The 22,958-nt window shown below is 60.5% G+C and overlaps 2 protein-coding genes across 4 annotated transcripts; both read left to right on the forward strand.

Moving 5' to 3' along the window:
* The first annotated feature begins 220 nt into the window (after positions 1-220).
* On the forward strand, positions 221-13,093 carry MBOAT7 (membrane bound O-acyltransferase domain containing 7). 3 transcript variants are annotated; one of them, XM_059665794.1, is made up of 8 exons: positions 221-498; positions 1,028-1,106; positions 1,203-1,332; positions 1,846-1,972; positions 4,969-5,128; positions 6,722-7,082; positions 9,094-9,270; positions 12,283-13,093. In XM_059665794.1, the coding sequence occupies exons 2-8, from the start codon at positions 1,031-1,033 to the stop codon at positions 12,668-12,670; spliced, it is 1,419 nt and encodes a 472-aa protein (XP_059521777.1). In that variant the 5' UTR covers positions 221-498; positions 1,028-1,030; the 3' UTR covers positions 12,671-13,093. The 3 variants fall into 3 exon arrangements, with proteins under 3 accessions (XP_059521777.1, XP_059521775.1, XP_059521778.1); XM_059665792.1 differs by having other exon boundaries at positions 222-488; XM_059665795.1 differs by lacking the exons at positions 221-498; positions 1,028-1,106; positions 1,846-1,972 and having other exon boundaries at positions 1,219-1,332.
* A 133-nt stretch (positions 13,094-13,226) lies between these two features.
* On the forward strand, positions 13,227-22,932 carry TMC4 (transmembrane channel like 4). Its single transcript, XM_059665801.1, has 15 exons — positions 13,227-13,379; positions 14,302-14,512; positions 15,715-15,860; positions 16,095-16,336; positions 16,422-16,543; positions 18,040-18,187; positions 19,437-19,604; positions 19,828-19,991; positions 20,658-20,784; positions 20,988-21,085; positions 21,370-21,550; positions 21,891-22,021; positions 22,107-22,262; positions 22,494-22,572; positions 22,676-22,932. The coding sequence occupies exons 1-15, from the start codon at positions 13,301-13,303 to the stop codon at positions 22,742-22,744; spliced, it is 2,121 nt and encodes a 706-aa protein (XP_059521784.1). The 5' UTR covers positions 13,227-13,300; the 3' UTR covers positions 22,745-22,932.
* Positions 22,933-22,958: the final 26 nt, after the last annotated feature.

Here is a 22,958-nt window from a genome sequence, read left to right on the forward strand (position 1 = left end):
GAAGCCCCGCCCACCTCCGGTCGAAGTTCTTGGCCCCGCCCACTTCCGAACACAGACCATCGGTATTCGACCGTCTCCGAAGAACACCGAAGTTCGTAGCCCCGCCTCCAAGCTGCCTCGAGACTGAGCCCGAAGGAACCCGAAGCGGAGGCCCCGCCTCCTTCCCGGACCAGTCCCGTTCCTCGGAGCCCGAAGTTCTGGCCCCGCCCCTTTCCGAGCACTAAGCCCCGCCTCGCTGTGTATTCTGGTTCGGTGGTTCCGGAGTCCAGATCCAGTCGGGGACGCGTGCTCCCGGTGCTGAGTGCCAGATCCTCCACTGCCTCCGAGACTGTCGGGGGCCTCGCACCCGGCTCCAGATCGCTCAGCGCGTCCGGCTCCCGAGAGAGGCGGGGGCGCGCGGCGGGGAGGTGTGGCTGGCCCGGGGTGGACCGCGGGCCGGGACTGCTCAGCCGCCTCCTGCCTGGCGGGCGGCGCGGACGCGGACGCAGGTGGGCCAGGGTGGGAGCGCCCCGAGAAGCGGTGGGGTCGCTGCCCATCTGGGGGTAACGGGGGCGGGGGCGGCGCCGGAATGCGGCCGAGCTCGGGATGGCGTAACTGCCTGTGGCTTCTCCGGGCGGACCTGACCGCGCCGGGTGCGCGCAGCCCGAGTGGGGCTGGGGAGGGAGCCTGGAAGACCCTCGGGAGGCCCGCCCTCGGGGCTGGAGGCAGGAGAGGGGGGGAAGATGTGCGGGCTGGAGCCGGGCTGGGGGTCGGGAGACCTGCGTGCTGGGGGACCAGATCCTCGTAAGAGGAGGGGGCTGGAGGCCTGGGTTCTCGAAAGAGGGGGCCTACGGGTGGAATCTATTCTTGGAGGAGGAAGGGCCTGGAGGTCCGGATTCTTATGTTCACAAGGGAGAGGAGCTGAGGGTAGGGCTCCAGGGTCCTCGACAGCCGGGGACCGAGGACCAGATTCCTGGATCCCTGCAGGGGGAGCGGCTGGGGGTCCCGACTCCTGGGTTCTCACTGTGAACCTCTGCCCCTCCCCCAGACCATGTCGCCAGAGGAGTGGACCTATCTAGTGGTTCTGCTTATCTCCATCCCTATCGGCTTCCTCTTTAAGAAAGCTGGTGAGTCAGGTTCCCACCCCAGTGGAAAATAAGGAGGGGGGGGGAACCAAGAGGGGTGAACCCCTGGAAGGCTTATGCTCTCTCTTCTCCCTGCAGGACCTGGGCTGAAGAGATGGGGGGCGGCCGCCGTGGGCCTGGGGCTCACCTTGTTCACCTGTGGCCCCCACACTTTGCACTCTCTGATCACCATCCTTGGGACCTGGGCCCTCATTCAGGCCCAGCCCTGGTGAGGATGCGGTGGGGGAGGTGGGGGGAGAGGTAGCAACCTGTCTCTTCTCTGGAGTCTTGCCTGACCTCTGCCTCAGTCTGTGGGCGTCTCTCATTGATCTGTTTCTTTGGGTCATTCGTGTTTTCCTCTCCTGCCTTCCTGGGCCTTGTTCCTGTGTGTTTGTTTGGGTCCTCGATGGATTCAGGAGAGGGCGACATCACTCCCCTGCTGGCCCTGCCACCTCTCATATTCATTTTCATATTCATATTCATATTCATATTCCCTCTCCTTCCTCCCAGTAAAAGATGGATGGAAGGGTGTTCACCCCGAAGCTCTCTCAACCTCTTCTCATTCTCTTTATTTCTGTGCATTTGTATGTGGCTATGCCTCTTCTCCCGCTGTCTCAATCTTGTTCATTCTGCTCCCCATTTTCTGTCTCTGAAGGTGGGGAGGTGGGGGAGGACCTGTAGCTAGAATCTGGGGAGGCTCTGGGAGCTGACCCGGCCCCACCTCCTCCTACCTCTGCCCCAGCTCCTGCCACGCCCTGGCCCTGGCCTGGACCTTCTCCTACCTCCTGTTCTTCCGCGCGCTCAGCCTGCTGGGCCTGCCCACTCCCACGCCCTTCACCAACGCCGTGCAGCTGCTGCTGACACTGAAGGTCAGACTCCCCTCCACCCTCCCGTGTGCCAGTTCACCCCCCAACTTCACCTCCTCCTCCCCGCCACTCCCAGGAGGAACAGGGGAGGCGGGATCTTATCTCCCACGCACCCTGGGCGGGGCTGCACCTCTCAGTTCTCACCCTGGGGGAAGAGGTACCTTGAATACTGCGCGCCTGGGAGGCCAGAGGCTGGGTAAGTGCTCACCTACACGCCTCCCTGCCTCTTTGGGGAAGCTGTGCTGTGAAAGAGGGAGACCAGCTTTGGAGGAAGGCACTTATCCAAGGACAGGAAACCAGGACACCCAGGTCTGGCGCTAAGTCACCTGGGAAGATCGGTGAAAACAGCTTCCCAGGCCCCATCCCAGGTCAAAAAGTCTGAGTTCCCACTGGGCACAGGCTCTGGCCACCAATCAGTGCGCGAATCAGAGAGCGGAGCAGGCACCGGGGCTAGCGGACCGGGTCCCTTCAGGAAGGAGTTGGGGACAGCAGGCGATGCTTAGCGAGAAGACGTGGAGGCGTGGCCTTCTACGTGCAAGGACAGCGCCCGTGGAGGGAGCAGCTGCTGGCCAGCTGTGTGCCGGCCAATGGACAGGTCCCAGAAGGAAGGAGGAGCGGCAGGGACCACACCACTCACAGGGATTCAAGTTTGGACTTCTCCCTGTGGGGGGCCCAACCCCTCAGGAGAGGTTTTGGTTTGTTGTCAGGAGAGGTAATGTAACCCAATTTGCATTTTTTTTTCAAATTTTATTGATTTTTAGAGAGGAAAGGGGAGAGAAACAGCTTATTTGTTGTTCCACGTATTTATGCATTCCTTGGTTAATTCTTTTTTAAAATGTATTTGTTGACTTTAGGGAGGGGGGAGAGAGAAACATTGACTTGTTCCACTTATGCATTCCTTGGTTGATTCTTTTTTTAATGTATTTATTGATTTAAGGGAGAGAGAGAAACATCGACTTGTCGTTCCACTTATCTGTGCATTCATTGGTTGATCCTTGTCTGTGCCCTGGCCAGAGGTCAAACCGCAACCTTGGTGTAGGGGACGATGCTCTAACCACTGGCCAGGGCAGATTTGCGTGTTTAGAAATCTCGCTCTGGGTGCGGTCCAGCTGGCGGCTCAATCAGGCTGTGGGCAGGTCGGTCAGTCCGAGTCCCACCAGGAAACGCCCAATTTAGGATGAGTACGTGCAGGAGCTGAAGGGACAGCTCAGGAGGAACCCTGGCCCAGCCGCTGGGGAGGAGCCCCAGGGGACGAGAGGAGGGGCAGGCAGAGGAGCTGGGAAGGAGGAGGCTGCAGAGAGGTGCTCCCCCGGAGGTGTCCCTGGGGTCACACCAGCCCCCGGGTCATGCCTTCCTCCGTGGCTAGGCAGACTCTGCCCCAAGGTGGAGGTGGAGACAAAACTAAAGGATCAGGGCTTGGGCTCCAGAGACCTGAGGGAATAGATCTGGGGCCTGAACAATTAATGGGATGGCGGCACCATTGCCTGAGGGGAGAATCTCGAAGTGGATCTGGTTTGAGGAGTGGGTAATACCGGTCCCGCTGTGCATGTGCCTGGTAGACATCTGAATATTGGTCAGAGGCAACTTAATGAATAGGTTTGGGGGAGAGAGATCCCAGCCAGGAGTAGAGTGTTGTTGGGGTCCAGCCCCAGCAAGTCTAGGGGTTCCCAAAGGTGTGGACGAAGTCGGTGAAGAATGAAGGACACGGAGACAGCATTCAGATTACCTGCATAGCCAGGTTCTCTATTTATTCTCTCGTTACATCTGTATTTATACCATTTGATCCCATAAGCATGCCTCCATAATCACATCATGGTATGTTTTGGGTAACCTTCTACAGTTCCTTGTTTTCATTTCCATAGTTTCTTATCTGACCTTTGCCAAAAATCCTGTCTCTATCTAGTTCTGTTGATTTTATCTTGTCTAGGTTAATCTCTGTGTTCCATCATAAGGGCTATTCCAAGGTCACTGCTCTACTGATAAGCTACAAGAAAGTGACTGAAGGAGATTATCTTACCCAGTAAAGGTTATGTCCTCCCAGCCTGGCTGCTTGCCTTCCCTGGGACTGCCCTGTGTCGGTGCGTCTCCAGGGGTATAGGCTTTGGTGCTTTCCCTGGTGGGCAGACCCCTGGGGATGTGGGCCCAACAAGTCCCAAATTTATTGCCAATAGTCTTAGTCCAAGTTCTTCATAAGTAGTCCATGGTATTTCTGTAACACTAGGGGTTTTTACTGATTCATTCCCTTCCTTAGTCCTGTTAATCCCTAACTCCAGGGGAAAATCCTCACCTGGGGAAACAACCTTTCTCAGGGAGGTGGTCCTGGTTAAAACACATAGCGCTAAGAGGGGGAGCAAACATATGCCATATACGCCAGGTCCCTTGAAACATATGCTGTGCAGATGTTTCTTCCCTGCAGCGACTGTGTCAAGCAGCAAGGGTGGACCGGCTTCTGGCAGAGTGTAGGAGTCATGAGGTGAAGGTGAGGGTTATCTAAAGCCCCAGACGGCAGGAGAACAAAGAAGGAGGGAACACGGAGAAAGAAGACTGGCCAGTGTGCTCAGTGGTTAGAGCATTGGCCTGTGCACTGAAGGGTCATGGATTCAGTTCCCGGTCAAGGGCACACACCTGGGTTGTAGGTTTGACTCCTGGCCCTGGTCAGGGTGCGTGTGGGAGGCAACCAATTGATGTGTCTCTCTCACATCGATGTTTCTCATTTCTTCCCTCCCTTCCACTCTCTAAAAATCAATGGGAAAATATCCTCGGGTGAGGATTAACAAAACAGAACGACAAAAAAAGAAGACAGGTGGGCCCCGAAGTGAGCCCTGGTGAGCACCTGCCATCGATAGAGACTCTAAGATGCCAGATGCTCCCTGGGGGGGTAGAACTCAGCTCCCAGCTGCACCCCAGCATCCTTGGCTGCCGAGAGGGGTAGCTGAAGGGAGGCGGTGTGAGGCGGAACCGAGTCTGACTTGTTCCCCACCCGCACCCCTTCCTCCCAGCTGGTGAGTCTGGCCAGTGAGGTACAGGACCTGCACCTGGCCCAGAGGAAGGAAATGGCTGCGGGCTTCAGCCAGGGGCCCAGCCTGGGGCTGCTGCCCTACATCCCCTCTCTGACGGAGACACTCAGCTACAGCTACTGCTACGTGGGAATCCTGACCGGTGAGTGCCCGCTCCCCAGCCGCCTCTCCTCGCCTCCCTGCCCCCTCTCCCCATCCAGCATCCGCCGCTCCCACGGTGAGCTTCTGTGTCAGACCCTCCCACTGGACCCAGGGCTCTTCCAGGGGAGACTCGGACGGGTCTCAGCCTGTGGTTCCGTGTAGCTTTTTGGGAATGACAGCTGTATTGAGCTATAATTGACACCTTTTCCCACCATCGCCACGGCCAGTTCGCTGGTTTTCAGTGTATTCACGGAGTTGTGCAACTGTCCCTGCCCATAGTGGTAGAACAGTTTCATCACCCCACAAAGAAACACTTCGGCCCTGGCCGGTCTGGCTCAGTGGATAGAGCTTCAGCCTGTGGACTGAAGGGTCCCAGGTTCGATTCCGGTCAAGGGCACATGCCCGGGTTGCGGGCTCCGTCCCCAGTGGGGGGGGGGGGGAGGGGGTGCAGGAAGAAAAAAGAGAGAAACACTGCCCTTCAGCCATCATCCCCAAACCTCCTCCAGCCCCAGCACCTGGAACCACCGATTACTTTCTGTCTGTGCCGTCCTGCTCACCGTGAGCATTTAGAATGAACGCACACGCTCCACGGCCTTTGTGACGTGCCAGGCTCCTGACAGCTGTCACCTCTGTCACCCACTGCTCCCTCCCTCCCTCACATGGGCTGTCATCTTATCTGGAACAGCCTCCCATTCTCCATCGTCGACCCTCCGCCGGCCCCGCCCCACTCAGTGGCCGAGGAGTCCTTGTGAAAGGTGACTGGTGCTGTCCAGCCCGGGTTTCCTCGCACTGAGAACAAACCCCAGAGTCCTCCTGGGTTCCCTGACGGTCGGTCCGTCTGTCTGTCTGTCTGTCTGTCTGTCTGACTCCGTTTGTGTCAGAGCCTCTGTGCCCCTCACTGTCGGGGTCCTTGTCCCCCTCTACAATTGTCTGTCCCACTTTTCTTGTCTTTGAGTCCCTTGTCCCCCCCTCTGCTTCCCTGTCCCTTTTATTTTAGTTTATTTTTTATTTTTTGTTAATCCTCACCTGAGGATATTTTTCCATTGATTTTTTTTATTATATTTTTATTGATTTCAGAGAGGAAGGGAGAGGGAGCGGGAGAAACATCAGTGATGAGAGGGAATCATTGTTTGGCTGCCTCCTGCACGCCCCCTACTGGGGATCGAGCCTGCAACCCGGGCATGTGCCCTTGACTGGAATCCAACCTGGGACCTTTCAGTCCGCAGCCCCAGGCTCTATCCACTGAGCAAACCAGCTAGGGCCCCACTGATATTCAGAGAGAGTGGAAGGGAGGGGAAGAGACAGAGAAACATCGATGTGAGAGAGATACCTTGATGTATGTGCCCTTGACCAAAATCGAACCCGGGACCCTCCAGCCCACGGCCTCGCTGTCCACTGAGCCAAACCGGCTCGGGCCCTTCTTGTCCCTTTTACTCTGGGTCTCCGGCCCCGCCCTCTGGGCTTCCCTCCCCCACCCCTGTCTCTGCTTTTCTCTCGGTCTCTGCCCTCCTTCAGCCCCCAGACTTGAGCCCTGCCCTCCGTCCCCGGTCCCGGCCGGTAGGTCTCTGACGCCGCCCCTGCCCCTCCGCCACAGGCCCGTTCTTCCGCTACCGCACCTACCTGGACTGGCTGGAGCAGCCGTTCCCGGGCGCCGTGCCCAGCCTGCGGCCCCTGCTGCGCCGCGCCTGGCCGGCCCCGCTCTTTGGGCTGCTCTTCCTGCTGTCCTCGCACCTCTTCCCGCTGGAGGCCGTGCGCGAGGACGCCTTCTACGCGCGCCCGCTGCCCGTCCGCCTCTTCTACATGGTCCCGGTCTTCTTCGCCTTCCGCATGCGCTTCTACGTGGCCTGGATCGCCGCGGAGTGCGGCTGCATTGCCGCCGGCTTCGGGGCCTACCCCGTGGCCGCCAAAGCCCGGGCTGGGGGCGGCCCCACCCTCCCATGCGCACCCCCTAGCAGGTCAGGCGGCGGGAGGGCGGTGACCCCAGACCTGGCAGGCCCCATCACCACGGGCTGGCCCTGCCCCTAGCAGGGAGGATAGCGGGGTATCGGGGCGGGGCCACCACCTGTTGTTGTCACAGTGTCGCCCCTGGACCACCCACAGTTCGCCTTCCCCTGCCCTAGGGAACAGCATTTCTGATACCTATGGATTGTCCCTGGTTGCTAGTGCCTACCACCCCTTGGGATGGCGAGTTGCTCTCTGTCGCTAGGAAAAGAAAGGTAGTAACCTAGCAACCACGTGTGGCCCCTCGGTTGCCATGGCAGTGTCACTCCAATAACCCGATTGTTCCTGGTTGTTCAGGATGCCATCGTTAGGCAGTGATGGGTTGCCCTTTGTTTCTAGGGAAACGGTTCCCTAGGAACCATGGTCCACTCCTTCCAGCCAGAAGGGTTGCTCTTTGATGCTATAAAAATGGCACCAACTTGCCCCTTTGTTGCTAGGAGCCAGCATTTCCCTTCTCCCCCCGCCCCCCAAAGGGATGTTATCACAGCCCGCAGTTCCCCTGTTTCTAAGGAAATGGCATCCCTGACGCGCTGGCCTCTAGCAGAGGGGACACCATTCCTAGCAACCGCAGGTCCCCTTCCTATGTTGCTAAGGAAGCCAGTTCCCCTGGTAACAATGGATTGACATTGTTGCTAACAAGGCTACACCCCCAAATCCTTCACTGCTAGGTAAGTCACACTGCTGGGCTCTCTTGTTGCTAAGGAAGTGTTGCTCCTGTGTTGCTAGGGAAATGGTGCCCCTAGCAACCAGGAAGGACTGCCTCTCTGTTCCTAGCAACCACAGTCATCTCAGCCAGGACTGGGGGAGCAGCCCCTCCTCGGTGTAAATTATGAACTATTCCTTTTTTTTTTTTTAAATATATTTTATTGATTTTTTACAGAGAGGAAGGGAGAGAGATAGAGAGTTAGAAACATCGATGAGAGAGAATCATCGATCAGCTGCCTCCTGCACATCTCCTACTGGGGATATGCCCGCAACCCAGGTACATGCCCTTGACCGGAATCGAACCCGGGACCTCTCAGTCCGCAGGCCGACGCTCTATCCACTGAGCCAAACCGGTTTCGGCTATGAACTATTCCTTGATCGGGTGGGGCCGTGCCCTAGCAGACACGAACTGCCATTCCACTGTGGGGGAGTTGGCACCCCCACGGGAATTTATTCCACTGCCCTTCTAACCATGGGGGACCTCCAGTGGCTGGAGAGGACGTCCCCTAGGAAATGCCAGGTGGGAACCAAAGGCTTTTCTAACCCTGCTTGCCCCCCTCCGAGTGGATGGCCCCCCCTCCCATTATCAGAAGCCACCAGGCATCCAGGTGGGCCAAGGATGCGCCCCCCTGCTGCTGGGGGTGTTGGCACCAGTAACCAGGAACCACCTTATTGCCGGGGGTGACACTTCTTGAACAATCGTAAGAACCAATAGCCAAAGGCCCTTTCCGGAACCTTTTCTAAACATCCTAGATCTTGTTGCTAAAGAATGACCTTTCCCTAGCAAGAGAGACCATCCAGGCCTCGAACATCTCCCTAGCAACCACGGGCCACCTCGTTGTTAAGGATGCTACTTCCCTAGCAACCGCAGTGTCCGACAACTCAGAGGGGACAGCACCTGGAGGCTTCTCTGAGTACACTGGTAGCTCAGGAGTCGCCTTTCCCTGGCATCGGGGACCAGAGAAGGGTCAGGTTGCTAAGGACTCATGGCCTAGCAACCGTAGCCCTTCAAGGCTTTTTCTCAGGGCCCCACTGCCAAGAGAACACGATTGTTGGTGAACTGTGCACCCCACCACCTTCCTCCCCAAAAAGGCTCCCTTTGGGCTACCCTCCCCTGTTGCCCGAGCCACTGTGACAGCCAGGGGGCTGTCACCTGCCCTCCACCCCTCCTTAGCATCGGGGCTGGGACAACAACCGGCATCGGGAGGGGGCCTGGCTGAGTTGCATGTCTGTCCCCCACCCCCACCCTCCACCCCCCAGTCTGGAGGAGGCAGCCGCCCTGGAGTACGACTACGAGACCATCCGCAACATCGACTGCTACGGCACAGACTTCTGCACGCGGGTGCGGGAGGGCATGCGGTACTGGAACATGACGGTGCAGTGGTGGCTGGCGCAGTACATCTACAAGACGGCACCCACTCGCTCCTACGTCCTCAGGTGAGCCTGCCAGCCCCAGACCAGACGGAACTTACGTCTCCCAGCAGCACACAGGGCAGCCTGCCGGTCTCTGGCTGGGCCTCCTCCCCTGAGGGTCAAGGGAGTTGTAGTTTCTTTCTTCCTTTTTTAATATATATTTTGATGATTTCTTACAAAGAGGAAGGGAGAGGGGTAGAAAGTTGGATAGAGAGTTAGAAACATCAATGAGAGAGAAACATTGATCAACTGCCTCCTGCACACCCCCCACTGGGGATATGCCCGCAACCAAGGTACATGCCCTTGACCCAAAACAAACCTGGGACCTTTCATTTCAGTCCGCAGGCCGACACTCTATCCACTGAGCCAAATCAGTTAGGGCTCATCCAATATTTCTTCAGTGGAGACTTTGTGCAATACATTATCTTTCAAACCTTAGGAAGTAGGAACTGTTATCCCTATTTGAAGGATGAGAGTAAGGCTCAGACAGGTTAGGCAACCTCCTGGGTGTCACTCAGCCTTCCTGGAGCCACCAGATGAGGTCGGATACCCAAGGAAGCTTTCTCATGATGAAGCCATTACAAAAAATGGTAGTGGCAGTGTTACAAAAATAACACACACAGGGTTGGCGGCCTGCCACAAGGAAAGCCAAATTCCTGAGGCAGGTGCTGGTGCAGAAGGAAAGAGGTTTATTCGGGTGCCACACAACCGGGGGGAATGGTGGACTCCCATCTCCAAGACAATCTCCCCGTCCTGCTCAAGCCCACAGTTCTGACAGGGAGGGGAGGACTTTTTAAAAATACCCAATTACTTTGCTAGCTTTTGATGTGCCGGGGTTCTGTCCATTCATCTTTCTAGCTTTTGGCGTGCTTGGTGTAAGAGCCTCCCCCTGAGCCATCATGGCCACTGGGGGAGACTCCCCAGAGCTCCCTGAGCATCTGCAGCCACAGTGAGAGTTCTGGAAGTAGACCTACCTGAGTGTATCATCGGATTTACATTATAAAGACCACCCCTGGCCTTGTGTGGGGAATGGAGTGGAGGGGAGAAAGGCAGCAGGAGGCAAAGACAGGAGACAAGTTCGGAGGCCTTTGGGGCTGGCCGAGTGGGAGATGATGATGTGCTGGAATAGAAAACAGAAGCTGAAGAAGTGGGTGGATTTGAGAGCTAGACTCAGGCTTGGCACGGACTGGATGTGGGGCATGGAAAAGAGAGGAAATGAAACACAATGCCGGGGGAGTGGGTGTGGGTCACCGAGGGCAGGGAAAGGCCGTTTCCTGAGAAGGGACACAGCAGGAGGGAGTTTCGGGTGTGGGTGGGTGTTTGGTTCCCAGCGGGGGTTCTTGGAGAGGCAGTCAGTGATGTGGTCCTGGGGCTTCGGGGAAAGGCTGGTGGGAGAAGTGGGCACCGGGGCAGCCTCAGGTAGAGGCGATATTAAAGCTCCGAGGCTGAGTGTGAGGCCAAAGCCAGGGACGCTCCTGTTTAAACCAGGGCTTCTCAACTGGGGCGCTGGTGCTGCCCCCAGGGTGCACGTGCCCATGTGCGGGGAGGTGCTTGTCATAACTGAGAGGTGCTTCTAGTGGGCGGAGTCCAGGGCGCTGCTCAGCGTCACAGGATGCTCACAGGAGGGCCCCACCACACAGAACCCCCAGCCCCCCATGTCAATGGTGCTGAGACTGAGAGAGCCTGGTGTGGACCAGGAACGAGGGGGAGCAAAGACGCAGCCGTGAGCTCCGAGGGCAGGCAAGTGTTCATTCCGGAGGGAGCCCAGGGAGCCAGGCTTTCAAGGAGGAATCCTTTGTGTTGGACGCTCCCAGGGGCTCAGTTCCATGAAGGCAGGTGGGGCCTCTGGGTTGGGCGTGATGGGAAGCAGCAACCTTGCCCGGAGCAGTGAGGAGGGCGGAGGTGAGAGCCCGGTTGGGTGTGTTCAAGAGAAGGAAGGTGTTCTGGCCGGTGTGGCTCACTTGGTGGAGTGTGGTCCGGTACACCCGAAGGTCGCAGCTTCTGTTTGCAGTCGGTGTACATACCCGGGTTGCAGGTTTGATCCCTGGTCAGGGTGCTCATGGGAGGCAACCAATCAATGTTTCTCTCACATCGACGTTTCTCCCTCTCCCTTCCTCTCTCTCTGATACAAAATAATAACCATCAATTAAAGAGAATGGAAGGGAGACCTTGAAGAAGAGCACAGACAAGTCTTTGGAGAGTCAGGGAGGCAGAGGAGGAAGCAGATCGGATGGAGGACAAGTTTGAGATGCTGTCCTGTCCCTCCCCCACCCCCACTCCCACTCCCATGGGGAAAACATCTTTACATTCTGCCAACCCAGAGAATTCTCTCTCCGCCGTCAGTAGGAAAGAAAGAACACAGTTCTGTGGACTGAAGGGTCCTGGGGTTGATTCCGGTCAAGGGCAGGGACCTTGGTTGCAGGCTCCATCCCCACCCCGCCCTGGTCAGGGCATGTGCCGCAGGCAACCAGTGGATGGGTCTCTCCCACATCGATGTTTCTCTCTTTGTCTTCCACTCTCTCTAAACATCAATGGAAAAACACCCTCTGGTGCGGATTAACAAAAAACGAGAGCAGGAAGAGGTCTCTCCTAATGGCAACAGGGAAAATTCTATCTTTTATGGTCCCCACGCCCCCAAGGATGGGTGATCAGCACTGTGTCCCCCATGAGGTGGTTTTTGACACTTCAGGAAGTGTCGGAGGGAAGTGTTGATGCCATGGGCAGGACAGAACACACACACACACCCCACAGGCCACACTCAAGCTAAACGGAAGAGTTCCGAGTCCTCCATAGAAGGGGAATCAGAGCCCAAATATGCGGGCTTTCGAGGGCCCGCATTCAGGGTGCACAAGGAGGGGGGGGGGGTCATAGCTAGAGATGTCAGAGCCATCACAGAGCAGGATTGTAACCCTGGGTCCCCAAAGAGGAAGTGGGTGCTGAGGGGGGTCAACTGGGTTCCTGAAAAGAAAGTAGAGCCTCCTGGGTCTGGGGGAGGAGGGGCTGGGGCCTGACCCCCTCCGTCCCCCTCCCCCGCAGGAGCGCCTGGACCATGCTGCTGAGCGCCTACTGGCACGGCCTGCACCCCGGCTACTACCTGAGCTTCCTGACCATCCCGCTGTGCCTGGCGGCCGAGGTGCGGCTGGAGGCGGCGCTGCGGTGGCGGCTGGGCCCGGGCGGCCAGCAGGCCTGGGACTGGGCGCACTGGTTCCTGAAGATGCGCGCCTACGACTACATGTGCATGGGCTTCGTGCTGCTGTCCCTGGGCGACACCCTCCGGTACTGGGCCTCCGTCTACTTCTGCGTCCACGTCCTGGCGCTGGCGGCGCTGGGCCTCGGGCTGGCCGTGGGGGCGGGCGGCCCCGGCCGGCGGAAGGCGGCGCCCCAGGCCGCCCGCCTCGCCCCCGAGAAGCTGCGGGAGGAGTGAGCTGCCCCGCGCCGCCGCCCGGCCCGGCCGCCAAGCTTCTGCCCGGGATGCCGTGACCCCGGCAGCCGCTCCTCCCCGGGAAGCCCTGGGTTCGGGGCCGGGCCTGGAGAGGATCCCGCTCCGCGCAGCACCCGCCCCGCCCCGCCCAGCTCCCCGGCCCCAGGCCTTGCCCGCCGGGGCCCCAGGGCGCTGCCCAGACAGGACGCCCCGCCCCGCCAGCCTCCCGGTTTCCGGGCTCCCGGACAGCAGGGCCCGCGGCCAGGCCCTCGGGGTGCGGGCACCGCTTCCCCGCGGCTTCCGTTCCACTTCTCTGTCCTCACACCCGCGTCTCGGGCCGGGAGGGAACATCGCCTCCCGCTTCCCAAAGGGGAAACTGAGGCAACGCATGTGCGGTTCTCTCCCAATAAAGCGTTGCGCACTGACTGTGTGGAGTGTCTGGGGGGGGTCCATCCAAGGGGGGGGGCGGGGGCCCCGCGCCGTGCCCGCGGGTTCCGTGGACTCCAGTTCCCAGCGGCGCGCAGGTGGGAGGAAGTGGCGGCCCGGCGGCCCAGGTGCACCTGCCCCGGCCCCGCCTCCCCGGGCGGTGCCCTCCCCGCTGGTCGCCAAGGACGGAAGCAGACGCTCGGGGCCATGGAGGAGAGCCCGGCCTGGGAGCCCGAGGGCTGGGGCCCCTCTGGGAGGTGGCCGGCACCCCGGGGGGCCAGAGCAGGTGGGGGCCAGCTGGGCCCGCGGGTGGGCGGGAGGCCCTGCTGAGGCCGGACGCCTGGGTCCCGAGGGCGGGAGTGGGAGGGGCGTCCATTCCTTTCCCTGGTTTCTGGGCGGAAGGGAATCCGAGGCTGGGAATCCAGGGCCCAGCGGAGGAGTCTGGGGTAGGGGCTGGGCTCAAATATCTGGTGAGTGGGCGAGGCCAAGGTCCCAAATAATCAAAGGGAAAAGGAAGTTGAAGAGTGAACTCCTGGGGCCTGAAGGGTGCGCACTGGGTCTGAGGGAGGAGGACTGCGGGCCTGGACCCCTGGGTCTGAGGGAGGAGGGGCTGGGGGCCTGGACCCCTGGGTCTGAGGGAGGAGGACTGGGGGCAGGACTCCTGGGTCTGAGGGAGGAGGGGCTGGGGGCCTGGACTCCTGGGTCTGAGGGAGGAGGGCTGGGGGCCTGGACCCCTGGATCTGAGGGAGGAGGGGCTGGGGGCCTGGACCCCTGGGTCTGAGGGAGAAGGGGCTGGGGGCCTGGACCCCTGGGTCTGAGGGAGGAGGGCTGGGGGCCTGGGCTCCTGGGTCTGAGGGAGGAGGGCTGGGGACCTGGACTCCTGGGTCTGAGGGAGGAGGGACTGGGGGCCTGGGCCCCTGGGTCTGAGGGAGGAGGGGCTGGTGGTCTGGGCTCCTGCGTCTGAGGGAGGAGGGACTGGGGGCCTGGACCCCTGCGTCTGAGGGAGGAGGACTGGGGGGCCTGGACCCCTGCGTCTGAGGGAGGAGGACTGGGGGCCTGGACCCCTGGGCCTGAGGGAGGAGGGGCTGGGGGTCTGGACTCCTGGGTCTGAGGGAGGAGGGGCTGGGGGTCTGGACCCCTGGGTCTGAGGGAGGAGGGGCTGGGGGCCTGGACTCCTGGGTTCTCCCCTCGCCTGCCTTCTTACCCAGGCCCGACGCTGTCCTCGGTGCTGAATGAACTGCCCAGCGCTGCTACCCTTCGGTACCGAGGCCCCGGGGTGCTGCCGTGGGGCGCGCTGGAGGAGGACGAGGATGAAGAGAGGAACGTCCAGGCCTTCGCAGAAGCCGCCCTGAAGGAGCTGCAGGACCCTGGCCCTTCCCGGGAGCTGCCCTGGCCCATGCAGGCCCGACGGGCACACAGGTGAGCCTGGACTCCATCCCGCCCTGCCTCTCAGAGCTGCCTCTCTGGGGTCCTCTTCCCCGCCTGTGTCTCTGCCTCTCGGCCGCCAGGCTGCCTCTCCCCGTGGCTCAGCACTCACTCCTTTCCTGCCCGGGCGCCCAATCTCACAGGCCTCTCTCCCTCCCAGCCTCTCCCCGCCGCCACTTTCTCTCCGTGTCTGAAATCTGAATGGGGCCCGTGTGGCTACTCAGGTGGCTCTTGAAACTGACCCTTGTTTCTTTCTATAATTCTTTTTTTTAAATATATTTTTATTGATTTCAGAGAGGAAGGGGGAGGGAGGGAGAGAGAGAAACATCAATGATGAGAGAGAATCATGGATCGGCTGCCTCCTGCACGTCCCACACTGAGATCGAGCCCACAGCCCTGGCATGAGCCCTGGCCGGGATTCGAACTAGTTCATAGGTCAAGGCTCAACCACTGAGCTATGTATGCCAGCTGGGCTCGCCGTTTCTATTTTAAAGTTGATTTTTAGAGAGAGGGAGGAAGGGAGAGGGAGAGAGAGAGAGAAACGTCGATGTGAGATGGAGAGATTGATGGAATGCCTCCTGCACACCCCCTCTTGGGGATTAGCCCGAAGACCCGGGCATGTGCCCTGACCAGGAATCAAAACGGCAGCCTTTTGGTGCACGGACGCCGCCCAACCAACTGAGCCACACCGGCCAGGGCATTCTCTGTTCCTTTCTGTGTTTGTTTTGTTTATATGTTTACTTCATGATGACATTTGCCTGCAGGAACCATGATGGACAGACTCAGAGAGTTTCCCTATAGTGAGAGCCCCGGGGAACCCCGCCCATGGGGAGAGGCATTGCAGCCCCTGAAGCACCCCGCGTGCCCCTCCCCTGGCCCCCCTCCCCCTCTCTCTCCAGGAGAATGCCTTTCCCACGCACGCGTGACCTCTCCTGGCGCTTCTGCAGAGCTGGCCGCGGGGTCTCCTTCCTTGAAGGGCAGGGTCCCCCGCTCGCTCTGGGACTGTGTGAATAGGGGCCCGCAGTCTTGGGGTTCTGCCGGCTGCCTGTGCTCAGCGTCACGTGTTTCCTTTTATTGCTGTGGGGTCCCTGTTAGGAGCCCCCGCAGCGCACGGTCGGGGGCGTCTCCGCCTCGGGTGGTTTCCACCGGGGGCAGCCAGGTCCCTTCCTTTTCTGTCTCTGACTGTTTCCTTCCAGGCAGCGCCACGCCAGGGACCAAATGGCTCAGGGGTCCGGGTCCAGGGTGGCCAACTGGGCCCTGCGGCTTCGGAGGTCCAAGGAGAAGATGCGAGAAGCCTTGCACACCCTGGAGCCCTGGGGGTGGACCCTGAAGAGGATCGGGGGTGCGCTGGGGCTGGACTCCTGGGTCAGAGGGAGGAGGGGCTGGGGGCCTGGACTCCTGGGTCTGAGGGAGGAGGGGCTGGGGGCCTGGGCTCCTGGGTCTGAGGGAGGAGGAGGCCGGGGGCCTGGGCTCCTGGGTCAGAGGGAGGAGGGGCTGGGGGGCTGGGCTCCTGGGTCCGAGGGAGGAGGAGCCGGAATCCTGACTCAGGACCCGGGCCTCCTGCCGCCCCCTGCAGGCCAGTTTGGCGCGGGCACCGAGTCCTACTTCTTGCTGCTGCGCTTCCTGCTGTTTCTCAACGTGCTGGCCTCGGTGCTGAAGGTCTGCATGACGCTGCTGCCCACCTGGCTGGACGGCGGCCCCCCGGGCCCCCCGGATCCCCCGGGCCCGGGCCCCTCCTCGCCCTGCGGCTCCTACAACCCCCATCCCCAGGGCCTGGTTTCCTTCCCCTCCCAGCTCTTCAACCTGCTCTCAGGAGCGGTGAGTGCCGGCTCCCCTGGAGACCCAGCTCCCTGATCGCCGCCGACCAGGCCATGGTGACCCCGCTGCGCCCCTCCCTCCGCAGGGCTTTCTGGAATGGTCCCCCCTCTTCTATGGGTTCTACCCGCCCCGCCAGCGCCTGGCCACCACCTACCTGTGCTCCACCTTCGCCATCGGCCTCCTGTCCCTGCTGCTGATCCTGCGCCGGTGAGTGACACCCCCACGCAGACCCCGGGCGGGGGTGGGGGTGGGGGTGGGGGGTGGAGGTGAGGGCAGGGGTGGCGGGGAGGGTGGTAGAGCCCCCGCCCCAGGAATCCCGAGTCTCGTTCTGGGATCCCTCTCTCTCTGTTTGAGTTGAAATCCATGTTTAAAATGCTTCGTAAGTGCTCAGGGCCAGGGATAAAGACGGAAGCTGCCCCCTCCCCCCCCCCCCAGTGGGGTCGGTGCTATTAACAAGGAAGAAAATGAATTACAGCTTCTCTGGACGGGAGAAGTGCTGAATGGAAAACCAGCAGTGGTCGTTTGTTTCACTCATTCATTCATTCATTCCTGCAACAAATACTGAGCAGCTGCTGTGTGCCATGCGCTGTTCTAGGCAGTTGGCAAAACAGACCATAGAACCAACCAACGGCCCTAGCCGGTTCGGCTCAGTGGGTGGAGCGTCAGCCCGGGGACTGAAGGGTCCCGGGTTCAATTCAGGTCAAGGGCACATACCGTGGTTGCAGGCTACCTCCCCGGCCCTGGTCAGGCGGGTGGGGGAGGCAACCAATCCATGTGTCTCTCTCACATCGAGGTTTCTCTCTCTCTCCTCCTCCCCTTCCACACTCCCTAGAAATCATTGGAAAAATATCCTCGGGGGAGGATTAATAAGAACAACAACAAAGTAATAATAAAGTTACTCTTTAAAAAAAAAGAACGCACAAAAAGCAGTGATACATAGAAAACAAATGGGGTGGGATGGTAGAGGAGAGATCCGCTCGTTTGTTGTTTTTCTTAAATAAACGTTATTGATTTTTTACAGAGAGGAAGGGAGAAGGATAGAGAGTTAGAAACATCGATCAGCTGCCTCCTGCACACCCCCTACTGGGGATGTGCCCGCAACCAAAGTGCATGCCCCTGACCGGAATCGAACCTGGGACCCTTCAGTCCGTAGGCCGACGCTCTATCCACTGAGCCAAACCGGTTAGGGCTATTGTTTATTTTTATTTTTTTTTTAAAAATAAAGACCAGGTAGGAAACATTTTCATCTTTTTAAAAAATATATATTTTTATTGACTTCAGAGAGGAAGGGAGGAGAGATAGAAACATCAATGAGGAGAGAGAATCATTGATCAGCTGCCTCTGGCACGCCCCCCACTGGGGTTCCAGCCTGCCACTGGGGCCTGTGCCCTGACCAGGAATCGAACAGTGACCTCCTGGTTCATAGGTCGACGCTCAACCACTGGGCCACACCGGCCGGGCCTCATTGAGTCCCTTTATGTGAATCTCTGACCCTTTGGGGTCTCAGTCCCGTCTGCATCTCCGTCTCCAGGGCTGGGTATCCCTGTGGGTGTCTGACCTCGGACTCTCTCTGGGCCGGTGGCTTCCCCTCTTCCTCCGCCAGGTGGCAGCTCGCCCAATGCCACGGCTGAGGGTGCGCTTTCCCTGTCCCCCGCCCCTGCTCCCACGGCCCTGACCCCGTCCCCGGGCCGCCCCTCTCGCAGCTCGGTGTCCGGGCTGAAGCAGACGCTGCTGGCCGAGTCGGGCGTCCTGACCAGCTACAGCCACCGGGTGTTCTCCGCCTGGGACTTCGGCCTCCGCGGGGAGGTCCACGTGCAGCTGCGCAGACGCCGCATCCGATACGAGCTGCAGGTGCGCTCCGGGGGCGGGGCCTGCACCCGGGGACGGGGGGCGGGGCCTGCAACCCGGGACCCGGGACGGGGGGCGGGGCCTGCAACCCGGGACCCGGGACGGGGGGCGGGGCCTGCAACCCGGGGCCGGGGGCGGGGGGCGGGGCCTGCAACCCGGGACCGGGGGCGGGGGGCGGGGCTTGCAACCCGGGACCGGGGACGGGGGGCGGGGCCTGCAACCCGGGCCCGGGGACAGGGGACGGGGCCTGCAACCCGGGACCAGGGACGGGGGGCGGGGCCTGCAACCCGGGACCGGGGAGGGCGGGGCCTGCAACCCGGGACCGGGGACGGGGGGCGGGGCCTGCAACCCGGGCCCGGGGAGGGCGGGGCCTGCAACCCGGGACCGGGGACGGGGGGCGGGGCCTGCAACCCGGGACCCGGGACGGGGGGCGGGGCCTGGGCCTCCGGAGGGGACTGCAGAGGAGATGCTGGGCGGAGCTTTCTCCTACGGGGGCGGGCCTTGGGGAATGAATGGCATCTGAGGAGGCCGAGGTGCGGCCTGAGGTCAAAGGATAAGGGGACGCGCTCGCCGCAGCCGAGAGGCGGGGCCTGGAGCTGCTGGGCTCAGAGCTGAGGAGGGTGTGGCCTCGGGGGCGGGGCCTGGGTGTGGCTTCTGGTCCTGGGTGTGGCCTCGGGGCGGGGCCAGGAGATCTAAATTGTCCCTGGAGGCGGGCAGGTGCGGTTCAGCGGTTGAGCGTCAACCTATGAAACAGGAGGTCACAGTTCGATTCCCGGTCAGGCCGTGCCGGGGTTGCGGGCGCGATCCCCAGTGTGGGGCGAGCCGGAGGCAGCCGATCAATGATTCTCTCTCATCAATGATGTTTCTCTCTCCCTCTCTCTGAAGTCAATAAAAATACATTTAAAAATAGCCCTGACCAGTTTGGCTCAGTAGAGTGTCGGCCTTTGGACTCAAGGGTCCCGGGTTCGATTCCGGTCAAGGGCACGTACCTTGGTTGCGGGCACATCCCCAGTAGGGAGTGTGCAGGAGGCAGCTGATCCATGTCTCTAACTCTCTATCCCTCTCCCTTCCTCTCTGTAAAAAATAAATAAAATATATTTTAGAAATAAATGAATTGCCCCCTGGAGAGGCTGAGGACCAGGTGACAGCAGTCCTGGGCAGGGTGTTGCTGCCTCCCTCGTAGTGGAGCCAGGGCTGTGGGCGGCGGGCTGGGCCTGGGAGACGGCGCCCAGGGGACTGTCTCCCGGTCCAGGTGGAGCTGGAGGAGGCGCAGGTGCGGCGCCAGGCGGCGGTGCGGACGCTGGGCCAGCAGGCCCGGGTGTGGGCGGTGCGGCTGCTGCTCAACCTGCTGGTGGCGGCGCTCCTGGGGGCGGCCTTCTACGGCGTCTACTGGGCTACGGGGTCCACCCAGGCGCTGAAGGTGTGCAGGGGCCGGGGGAGGGGGGCGGGAGGTCCTGGAACCTACATTTCCAAGGGCGGAGGGGACTGAGGCCTATGACGCCTGGGATCTTAGGGAGGAGGGTGGCGGCTTGGGTTTGGAGCTCAGACCAAGGGGTGCGGAAGGAAGAGGCCGGGGAACCCCCTCCAGCGTGGGGGCTCCTCCGGGACCCCAGCCTCTCCTCGCGGCCCCCTTTCCCTCCCAGGAGTTGCCCCTTGTCAGCCGGACGCGGCTGCTCGAGCTCGGGGTGGACTACCTGCCGTCCATCTTCATCTCCGGGGTCAACCTGGTGCTGCCGCCCGTGTTCAAGCTCATCACCCGGCTGGAGGGCTACACCAGGAGCCGCCAGATCGTCCTAATCCTGCTCAGGTTCCAGCCTGCGGGGGGGGGGGGGGGGGGGCAGGGAGTGAGATCTGGGTTCAACCCGGCTCCTTGTCACTGAGCCTCCTTTTCTTTTCTTTTAAAGTTCTTCTTTTTTATTTATTTTGTAAATATATTTTATTGATTTTTTTTTACAGAGAGGAAGGGAGAGGGATAGAGAGTTAGAAACAACGATGAGAAACATCGATCAGCTGCCTCCTGCACACTCCCCACTGGGGATGTGCCCGCAAACAAGGTACATCCCCTTGACCGGAATCGAACCCAGGACCCTTCAGTCCGCAGGCCAACGCTCTATCCACTGAGCCAAACCGGTTACAGCAAAGGTCTTCTTTTTTTAAAAAAAAAAAAATTTTTTTATTGATTTCAGAGAGGAAGAGGGAGAGAGAGAAATATCAATGATGAGAGAGAATCATCCATCAGCTGCTTCCTGCACGCCCCCCACTAGGGATGGACCCCGCAACCCAGGCATGTGCCCTTGACCAGAATCGAACCCGGGACCCTTCAGTTCGCAGGCCTATGCTCTATCCACTGAGCCACACCGGCCAGGGAGAGCCTCCCTTTCTTCATCTGTGAAATGGGGAGACCAGCGAGTCCTGTCCGCGCAGGAGGGGCCGGCACTTGGCCCGGGCTGACCCCCCTTCTCTCCCCGGCCAGGACCGTGTTTCTCCGCCTGGCTTCCCTGCTGGTCCTGCTCTTCTCTCTCTGGAATCAGATCACGTGCGGGGGCAAGCCCGAGGCCGAAAAGTGCAAAGCCTGTGGCTACAATTACAAAGAACTTCCGGTGAGGAGGACGAGGGGCTGGGACCCCAGGTTTGGGAGGAAGAGGGGCTGGGGTGCTAGAACGCCGTCGCCCGAGGACTGGGGTACGGGTGCCCCCCTAAAACTGAAGGCCCCGGAGGAAGTCTCTCATACGCTTGTTACTTAGGGACCCGGATGCTCAGGCCCCTCGGGCCCCGGATCCTCACCCCTTTCTTCCGCCCTTAGTGCTGGGAGACTCGCCTGGGGCAGGAGATGTACAAACTCCTGCTCTTTGACCTGCTGACTGGCCTGGCCATCATGCTGCTCATCCAGTTCCCGCAGAAGTGAGAGCCCCGCCCCCGCTGTGGCCCCGCCCCTTCTAAAACAGGCCACGCCCCCTTCAGGTCCCGCCTCTGACTGCTCCCGTTCTTTGCTAACTACGAAGACCCCGCCCCTTCCACGTGATAGGTAGTTACTCCCTTTGGCCCCGCCCCCCAGACACACCCCTCCAGGACCTTGACGGCCCCGCCCCTCAGATAGGCTCACTTTTGATTGGTGAGCACAACGGTGGAGGCGGGGAAACCGCTAGCTGACACGCCCCCTGACTCCGCCCCGCCCCGCCCCTCAGGCTGCTCTGTGGTCTGTGTCCCGGGCCGCTGGGTCGGCTGGGGACCCAGGAATTCCAGGTGCCCGACGAGGTGCTGGGGCTCATCTACGCGCAGACAGTGGTCTGGGTGGGGAGTTTTTTCTGCCCTCTACTGCCCCTGCTCAACACGGCCAAGTTCCTGCTGCTCTTCTACCTGAAGAAGGTGAGGGGCGGGTGGAGGGCACCCGCCTGGAGTTGGAAATGGGGGGGGTCAGGGGGAGGGCGCGGAAGCGAGGAGGGATGTGACTGGGTCCTGAGGGAGGAGGATGCTAAGGTCCCAGACTCCTGGATCCTGAGAGAGGAGGGGTCTGTCTGCAGGACTGATTCCTGGATGTGGGAGGAGGAGAGGGTCTAGGGCACCCCAACTTTTAGGTCTGAGGGAAGAGGGGACCCGACTCCTGGATCCTGAGTGAGGAGGGGCCAGGCACCAGGACTCCTGGGTGGGGAAAAACAGACTAGAGAGTTCAGTCGCCGGTGCCTCAGACCTGTTCTTCCCTTGTCAGCTCACCCTCTTCTCCACCTGCTCCCCGGCCTCCCGCACCTTCCGGGCCTCCACGGCGAACTTCTTCTTCCCCATGGTCCTCCTCCTGGGGCTGGCCATCTCCGCCATCCCTGTGCTTTACAGCATCTTCCTGTGAGTGTGGGAGGCTGACCCCGCCGCCCTCACCCGGGGTCCCGACTCTCGGCCATCCTCGAACTCTTCCTGTCTCCGGCGGCAGGATCCCGCCCTCTAAGCTGTGTGGTCCATTCCGGGGGCACGTGTCCATCTGGGACCAGATCCCGGAGTCGATTTCCAGACTCCCTCAGACCATCCAGGACTTCCTCTTCTTCCTGGGCACCCAAGCTTTTGCTGTGCCCCTCCTGCTGATCTCCAGGTGAGGGGCCCAGACTCTTGGTGTTTTCAGTTGGAATGTGTGTGATCGGGGCGCCCCGCTGCCTGCGTCCAGGTGAAGAGGCGGGGCTGGGGGGCGGGGGAGCTAAACTCCTGAACGAGGGAGGAGGGGGTGGAGCCACAAACTCCTGGGTCTGAAGGAAGGGCGGGGACCCACACATTGAAGGTATTCTAAGAGCCGTCAGGGAGTGGCTCTGATTCTTGTCGCCTCCAGCATCCTGATGGCCTATACCCTGGCCCTGGCCAACTCCTATGGAGGCCTCATCTCGGAGCTCAAACGGCAGGTAGAGAAGGTGAGCCAGGCCGGGTCCCTGGGCAGGGGTCCTGGGGAGCGGAGACAAGGCCCTGGGGGAGGGCAGCTGCCTCACCTCCACCTCTCTTCACCCTTTATCTCAGGAGGCGCGGAACAAGGTCTTCCTGGCACAGCGCGCCGTGGCGCTGAGCTCGGACCACGGGGCCCTTTGACCGCCCCAGCTTGGCTCAGACCCAGACCTGCCCCCAAGCCTTTGTAAGCCTCGGCCACGTCATCTGTAAAATGAGAGAATGGAGAGGACCGTCCTTCCTTCCGGCCCTGGGACTCTGAGATTTCCGGGGCCCTGCACCCCTGACTGTCCAGGGAACCCCGTTCTTGTATCAATAAACACAGCCGAGTCCGCTGAGCGCTCTTTGAAACTGGCGA

Source organism: Myotis daubentonii, chromosome 15 (assembly GCF_963259705.1).
Source record: "Myotis daubentonii chromosome 15, mMyoDau2.1, whole genome shotgun sequence".
Classification (NCBI taxonomy): Eukaryota; Metazoa; Chordata; class Mammalia; order Chiroptera; family Vespertilionidae; genus Myotis; species Myotis daubentonii.

Excerpts from the sequence above, each read along its gene's own strand:
- MBOAT7 (XM_059665794.1), top strand. The coding sequence starts at position 1,031 with ATGTCGCCAGAGGAGTGGACCTATCTAGTGGTTCTGCTTATCTCCATC. Across the intron at positions 1,973-4,968 it reads AGCTGCTGCTGACACTGAAG|CTGGTGAGTCTGGCCAGTGA; the intron begins GTCAGACTCCCC and ends CCTTCCTCCCAG. Across the intron at positions 7,083-9,093 it reads CCATGCGCACCCCCTAGCAG|TCTGGAGGAGGCAGCCGCCC; the intron begins GTCAGGCGGCGG and ends TCCACCCCCCAG.
- TMC4 (XM_059665801.1), top strand. The coding sequence starts at position 13,301 with ATGGAGGAGAGCCCGGCCTGGGAGCCCGAGGGCTGGGGCCCCTCTGGG. Across the intron at positions 14,513-15,714 it reads CAGGCCCGACGGGCACACAG|GCAGCGCCACGCCAGGGACC; the intron begins GTGAGCCTGGAC and ends GTTTCCTTCCAG. Across the intron at positions 22,573-22,675 it reads TCAAACGGCAGGTAGAGAAG|GAGGCGCGGAACAAGGTCTT; the intron begins GTGAGCCAGGCC and ends CCTTTATCTCAG.